This window comes from Excalfactoria chinensis, chromosome 4 (genome assembly GCF_039878825.1).
Source record: "Excalfactoria chinensis isolate bCotChi1 chromosome 4, bCotChi1.hap2, whole genome shotgun sequence".
In the NCBI taxonomy this organism is placed as follows: Eukaryota; Metazoa; Chordata; class Aves; order Galliformes; family Phasianidae; genus Excalfactoria; species Excalfactoria chinensis.
Genome location: NC_092828.1, coordinates 77,255,211 through 77,263,098, shown reverse-complemented (window position 1 = coordinate 77,263,098; position 7,888 = coordinate 77,255,211). Strand labels below are relative to the sequence as shown.

General features: G+C 46.5%; 1 protein-coding gene across 1 annotated transcript in view; it reads left to right on the top strand.

Moving 5' to 3' along the window:
* The first annotated feature begins 1,233 nt into the window (after positions 1-1,233).
* The window catches only part of RPS6KA6 (ribosomal protein S6 kinase A6), a 34,219-nt gene continuing 27,564 nt past the window's right edge, over positions 1,234-7,888 (top strand). Inside the window, exon 1 of the mRNA XM_072334824.1 lies at positions 1,234-1,464. Coding sequence (XP_072190925.1) covers positions 1,384-1,464 — 81 coding nt within the window. The 5' untranslated portion in view covers positions 1,234-1,383. The remainder of the gene's footprint in view (positions 1,465-7,888) is intronic.

Here is a 7,888-nt window from a genome sequence, read left to right as displayed (position 1 = left end):
TTACTTTCTGAAGAACGTCCCTAGTACACATTCCCCGATTCAGTCTAAAACATTTGTCTTCCATGGTTGAGTTACAGACCTTTAAAAATAGGTTTGCAATGGAAATGCTGACGTGCCAGCTGGCTGGTGCTGCAGTGACACACTCACAATAGGCAACTCTTCAGCAGGCTGCGGCGGGGGCTGCAGTGGTGAGCTGTGAGGCAGGTTGCTCTCGTTTTACCAAGGCAGCAGGGCAGCATCTGCGCTCTTATTCTTGTTTGTTCCGTGACTGACTTCTGAGTTAGAAGATCAGCAAGGGAGGGCATGCGGGACTGTGACGAGCACCGTCATTCAGTCGGTCGCGCCAATTCCTTCACAAGAGCAGCTCGAGACTTCCTTTGCTAGCCGTATCCAAAGGGCAGCGCTCACCCAGAAACCACGCCGTGCCTAAACAAACACTCGCTGTCGCTGAGGCAGCGCGCTGTCCTTACAGACAGGTATTTTTTGGTTCAGCTCCTAGCGTCAAAAATGTTACTTCTCATCCATGCTCTTTTATTTACGCCCTCCGTGCGGTGCTGCCGTCCCCTCCCCACGCGTGCCCGCACACAAAGGCGCCCGCGCGCGTGTAAGCAGGGGAGCGGCCGGCCCTGCTGCTCGGGCACCGGCCGAGCGGCGGCTTCCCGCTCTGCAGAGGCCGTTTCATGCCCTGCCAGCAATGCGATATGAGGGAAGACAAAAAGAGAGAGAGAAAAGAACCGGCCCACAGAAAACTTTTCTCCCCTCAGGCCGCGCCGGTGTGACCAAGCGCACCCCCACAGCCCGCCTCCCTCAGCGGCACCGCCCGGGGGAGCGGGGCGCCTCGAGCTCCGCAGGTGCCGTAGAGTTCTGTGGGCGGGGGCAGAAAGCCGAGGGGACAACGGCCCGCTCGGCCGGGGTGACCGCATCGGCTGACACGACAGCTTTTATCCACACCGTGGTCGGCTCTATTTTGCTCGCTTTAAATGCCCTCCTGCCGACATGGAGGCCTTCGCTCCTCGCCCGTCAGCCCCGAGAGCTGCCCGCCTTCCCACCGCGCTGCTGACGGACGCTCCCCATCGCGCTCCCCCGCCCCTCGCCATGCAGGGATTCTCCGTCCCGCGCTGACGTCACCCCCGTGCCGCGCAGGCCCCGCCCCCGGCGCCCGCCATGTTGGGGGGTGTGCGCGGGGGAGCGCAGAGCGGAGCCGCCCCCGCCGGCCGGCAGCAGCAGTAGCCCGAGCTCCGCCGCGCTGCGTGGGCAGGGGGCCCGACGCGGCCCGTTTCCCTTCAGCCGCTCCTCCGGCAGCCGCGGGGAATGCGCGGAGGCGGCTGGCGGCGGTGGCTCCCCCGTTGAGGAGGAGAGCGGCGGGCAGGGGAGAGCCGGGACATGGTGCCGTGCGCTCCGCTGGAGGACGTGGAGGAGCCGGAGCCCTGCCGCAAAATGGAGCTGTACGTGAGCGGCGGCGAGGTCAGTGCGGGGCGGGGCGGAGGTTCCCCTCGGGCACCTGCTTGCCGCTGCCCGGCCGCGTGGGAGCCGCCGGGCCGGGGGCGGGAGGAGGAGGAGGAGGAGGAAGGGGTGGAAGAGAAGGAGGAGGAGGAGGAGGAGGAGGAGGAAGAGGGCGGGCGGAGCGCGGTGCGGCGCGGCACCTCCGGAGCCGGTACCCCTTCTCGCCCCCGCGTACCCGGCACGGCCCCGCCGCTTCCTCCGCCGGCGCCCGCGGCCGACGCCACTTCCTCGCGGCCCGAGCCGTGCTCGGCGCTGGCTGCTGGGCTGGGAAAGTGATGACAAAGCTCCGCTCCCCCGTGGGTGAGCGCTGAGGGGGCACACGCGTGAGGTTGCCCGGGGAGCTGGCGTGCTGCGCGTCCCCGTAGTTACCGGTGCCAGGTACGGTGCAGCTCGGGAGCTTTTGTTGTTATCGGGCTCAGTTTTGTGGTCGCAGCGACCGTGGAAAGTTGGTCCAACTTCTGGGAATCTGTTTCTGCTTAGTCGTGCTGGTGGCCCTGGATGTCTTTGTGCTCTACTAAGAGCAAGCGGTCATAAAGTGGGACGGATTCAGAGGCACTGCTCAGTGTGTGTGCCCAGAAGTGAGAGCCAAATGCAGTCTTAAAACTGGCACGGCTTTTGTGCTCCGGTCATGTGTTACATCAAGCAGAAAGCAACACTCAGGTATTGAAACTTTGGCACTTGTAAATCAGAAGCGTGGGATTACATTGCTGCGTTGTCAGGTATGACAAGTGGAAGATTGCTCCTAGACACACGAAAGATGATATCTAAAAGGAGCTGCTCCGAACTGGTTGGACTTGCTTTCTGTGGTGCAGGAGTCTCGTCTTATTGTAAGTGAGAAGTGTATAGCAGTCCATCACTGTGTACAAAGTGTGCAAAGTAGGCCTGTGTTTCACTTTTGGGACAAGTGACGTGTTCACCTTTAAAAGATCACGTTGGAATTCGCTTCTCTGATAGCGTCAGTGTATATGCATGAAAAGGAAAACTCAGTAATTCACAATGGGAATAAAGCCAGGAAGTTCAAGATTCTGGGTTTAGTTTAGTTTTCTACTGCCGTGTCTACAGAATGCCATGTTCAAGCAATGCAATTACTGGACACAATGCTGCACTTTAAATATTCTAATGATCTAATAATTAACACAATCCATGTAGCTCAGTAATAGAGACATCCTAATTATGCTAGTGAAGCTACAGGTAGGGATTAAAAAGTCACCATAAGTATTAAAGCTTACTTGTAACTATTAAGGCTTGGTGAAAATAGTAGGCATGAGGTTTACTGTGGATTTGAGATCTTTCTTGGCACCATTCAACTGCTCTTTAAGAGTATTGCGATATATTCAGGTTTAAAGTACTTGAAGTTCAAGTGCTGCGCTTGGAACCTTAGCTGTGGTTATTGCCCATCTCAGAGTAGATTTTGGCTGGACAAATACTGCTGCACCACCATGGGCGCTGCTTTCAGAGCATTGTGCTCATGCAGCTCGGGGCTGGGATTTGCCCTGAGTGCAGTGTTGGCAGCCGGCCGGAACACCTGACAGGAGGATCTGTGGGCCCACCTAGCTGGGGGAGCATGGAGTGATGGATGTCCAACCAGCAGCTCTGTGTCTGCAACAGTTGCTGTTAAATTGCACTTTTCTCAAGCTCATACAGGAACTGCTTACCTATCAGTATCTTCCTAAAACTGTTTCAGTTGTGCTGTGATTAAAAGGAGACATCATGTCCTTGTTAGATTTGGCTAGTGGTATTTAAGGCTTCATTTATACAAAAACAAAAATACATTTCTTCAGGTTGCATAGGATGTTCCCAAGTTACATTAACAAATAATTACTATTGTCATAACACTTTATCTCAGGTGGATCTCAGGGATATGTAGTACTTCCAACTTGCTGGACTTCTATGCTAGCTAGTTGGTTCTGAGGATTTAACAAAGGTGACTTGGATTCATGTTTCTAAAATGAAGTATTGCTTACAGTGCTTCATATAGCCATATGTTTGCAATTTGATAGGTCTAGGTGACCTTGGACTTGCTGGAGCTATGGTCAAATAGTATTACTGAGAAATTGTTTTTATATTTTAAAGACAAAATTACTTGTGCTTATACAGGTCTCCTCCATTAGTTTTACTGTAGGAGGAAGAATCAGAGAAACAGTGCTCTCCAAGGAATCTGTTTGTTGGCTAAATTTAGATTTGCCTTATTAGAAGTAAGTGCATTTCCAGTGAAGAAGCACTTGTGACAACTTGATGAACTAAAAACAGTTGGCAAAGGAAGAATGTGGTCTTGAAGGTAGGAAACAACCTTTCATGCTTGGAGGTGTAGAAGCAGCATGAACTTCTGGAGGAAGTTTAAGATTGAATTATTTTGTACTTTTTCTTGTTGGGCTTCTTTGAAGCGCTGAGGCTGAGATTTGGAACTGCACACCATGGAAGTTCTTGTCTATTCTTACATTCCTTATGTTTCACAGTGCCACTCGGTGAAGCAGTTCTGTAGCTATGGTAATTCCTTAAGCATAGGTAAAAGAGTTAGTGTCATGCAATTTAAGCTTGAAATATTGAGTCAACTTGTTTCCTTCCAAATAAGGGATTACTGAGTATTTTCATTGTCATTAAAAAATACTTCATAGGTGTTGATTATTAACAACTGGAGTGGATTATGTGAATAACCACAGTCTACAAAGAGACAAGACAGTATTTGATAACATCTTATTGGTCAAGCCAATGAAATGCCAAAGTAGTCAGAATTTAGCAGAATGCAGTAATTTTTGAATTTTCTGCTTATTTAATAGAAGTGGTGTTGCATGCATTTGAAATGAGGAGTGTATAAATAGTGTGAATTGCATAAAGGCGACCTCGTACTCAATTATTTGTTTTTGAAGCAAATACTTCTAAAGTTAATTGCCTAATTGTCTGCAAGTGACAGGAATGGCAAGGCTGGAACAGCAAAGTGACTGGAAATAAAAGCATTCAGCTAGAAATCTGGGCTGCATTGGGCACTGCAGCCTTCGTGAAGGCGGACTCGTGAGTTGAGCATTGCTGCTGTTGTTGTATGTAGTCTGTCCATGGCAATTTAAGTCAACATATCTTTGGTTTGGGTCCATGTTCTTAGCTCATCCTTTCAAGCGTGTTCAGATCCTGGTCTGTCAAAGGCCACTGAATTTTGTCAGTGCTAGGAGTTGCATAACTCCTTTGTGAGTAATTACTGGCAGTGACGTGGATGACTCAGCTACCTAGTTCTGTGTATCTCTGAGATCTCCACAATTAGACAGTGTTGTGCTAAGGAGAAAAAAAAAAAAATGTAATAGTAGTTGCACATAACGTGTGAATTGAAGGCCTTCAGCCTTTGCAGCAATGTCCAGTCTTTATAAAGCTTCATAAGAACTAAGTGCCTTAAGTGAAGATGGGAGAAGTAAGCACAGTAATACTCCTAAATGGAAAGCAATTAATGTCTTTCTGCATTGGAAAGTGCTGCAATAGTGGTTGGTATATTGCTTTGGAACATAGCTGTGGAGGAGTTCTGAGTCTCCAGAGGGGCTCGGGCTCAGCTGAGGTGGCTCAGCTCAGTCCCTGCGATCTTCCCAATCCATCTAGATTTGTACAGCCTGTTAGCTTCTGATGTATAGAAGTTCAGTATGTATGTGGATGTACTACTTCATTACATCAAGAATAAAACTTGAAATACATTGTTTTCTTCAGTGCTCTGTCTAAAAATGACTGCGTTTTTGCTTTATGCGCTGGGCTGTGCAGCTGCAGCCTGTTCCCTGCCAGGCAGCAGTGTCAGGGGCTGCAGGCCTTGGTGAACTTGGCAGTCCTTGTACTCGTGGCCAGGGTTTTGGCTTGCTGCAGTGATAGTGAGTACAAGACATGCATAGGTCTGCATCTGATAATGGGAGGATCAAAATGTTCCCTTAAAATCAGTAATTATATGTTGCTGAAGGTTTGTTAGCCTGTCTGAATGTACATATCATTCTCCACAGGAGAAGAGCTCTGTAACTTTGCCTAGGAATTATGAAATTAGGTGGTGGATAGTTCTATCTCCCTGTGCCTATTGATATATTTAAAGTGGGTGTGAATTATCTGGCCTCTGCGGCAGGGCAGGGGAATCCAGGCCTGCTGGCCTTCAGTGCAGCTTTGCCCTTCAGTGCACAGCCTGGGGTGTGTGCCTTGTCCCTCCTGAGGGCATGTGAGCCCTGCTAACAAAGAGCCCTGAATGCAACCCATGCTTGTACAACAATGCCTATAGTTAAAGTATAAATAAAAGTGTATAATAATACTAATAACCTATTACACTTTGAAGTTGTGGATGTCTTATAGTAAGAATGAGTTCCTTTAAGCTTCGGTTCCTAAAGCTTTTAGATAATGCTTAAAATCAGTATTAAAATGTCTATCTGCTGGAGTGTACACAGAAACCCAAAATTTCTTAGTTCAGTCTCATGAGATGCACTTCAGTAGCCAATTTACTGCTAATTAAATTAGCAACGCAAACTCTTTGCAGATGTAATTCAAAATAAGAGAAGAATAAATGTGGTCATCTTAACACTTTTTTTCCTGAAGTCATTTTTTCAAAGCCTTCAGAATAAGGGGCTGGTAACGTAAGCTTACTCTCTTAAAATCTTGGGATAAGCATTTCAGGAAATACTTCTGTAAATTGGGAGGTGAAGTGTGTCCTGTGCCATACTGGTTTTCATTTCAATGAAGTGCTTTTGGTGACCATTTGTCTGGTCTGAATTTACAGGCCTCTCAAACTATGATCCATTCAGCATGTAAACAGTTAAAATGTCCTCAGTATGAAAAATGTATATTGAGTTAGATGGTTCAAATCTTTGGTAATTCTGGGATTCCTCTGCTCTGCTATAATTGTCTGAGGGAAAGCATGTGCAATAGTAAGCAAGCCTATTACTAGCCTTCAGAAGTTTAGATATTCTCCTGAGGTAATATGGTGTAGTCCCAACAAGTCATGAGACCCATTGCATTAAATTAGAAGGCAGGTTACACTGAGCTAACTCAGAGAGGCACCGGCATTGCAGTATTGGGTCTCAGCCCGCACCTCTGGTAAGCCTCTTACCTGCCACCTTGTCTGACCTCAGCTTTGTTTTCATCTTTCTGTGTAGTGACTTCTGTTCACTTTTATACTGATCAACAGTGTAGAGTATTTAATTTTGATAGTTTCTGTTTGGATAGCATTGACTTTTGCCTCAGTGTTTAAGTTTAGTTTGTATCTTAGTGCAAGTTAATATTCAGAATGCTTGGCTAATGGTAGAAGTTCAGAAGTAATGAACAGTGAAACAATTCAAGGATGAAAGGGTCTTCTGGAAAACTGGGACTTGCTTCCTTTCCTCCGGTCTCTATGAAGAGGGAGTGTTTTCTAATTCTCGGTAATAAAGTCAATTTCTGTGTTCATAGATGTTCAGAAAGGAATTACACGCTTAGAAGTTTAACTAGATCTGTCCTTTATGCGTTTGTTTAGGAATATTTGTGTTTAAGTCACTAAAGGTGATCTTGTCTGAAGAAGCAGAATTTTGTACTTTTTTGGTGAAGGTGAGAATTGAGTATTAATTCCTTTTTTTTTCTTGTAGTATATGAGAAGCAGTGGAATCTTCTAGTTACTGAAACCTGGCCAATAGAGTAACTGGGCAGGGTAGTAAAGTTTTGATTTTTGTTACTGGATGCTGTTTAATTGAATAAGTAACCAATTTGTGGTTTCTTCAAGCTACTAGCTCTTGAGTTGTGATCTGACAGGTGTGTTTGTTTTTCACTTCTAAATGGATGGTGACCAGGATTAATGAACAAGTAAGCCAGAAGTACAGCTATCTGTGTGTCTGTCAGGCAGTGGAAGTAGATTTATGTGCTTGAACATAAAATTCTTTGGACTCAAGATTGGCAGGCGTCCCAGGTTTTGTAATTGTAAAGAGACTGGACAGGGGGGAAAAAAGCAACAATGAAGGGGGAAAGTGTATGAAAGGAAATTATTAATTAAGATGACATTTGATTACCTGCCATAAAAATCCAGTAACTTGCTGTATTTGATTTGCCATAAAGCTGAAAGTATGCTTGCGTGGCATGTTCAGAAACTGAGTAGATCAAATAGCATACGGGTTTTTGATTCATAAGCTCGTTCCAGCAGCAACAGTGAGATTATCTGCAGTTAAGCTACTGTTTTCATTGTGTATCTGCAGTTCTGGTGGCCAGCAATATTGGTTCCAGAACTTAAATTTGAGTAACAAAACGTGAAAAATGTTTACCTTATTTAAAGAGAGTAAAAACATACGGTAAATGAAGTGTGAGTCCATGAGGGAGGAGTTGTCGTATTTATGAATACCCCTTTTCATTGCTGGCTTTTGGACATCTTTGATGGGCTAGTTTAGTCTGATGTTAGTTTACAATTGAATGTATTCTA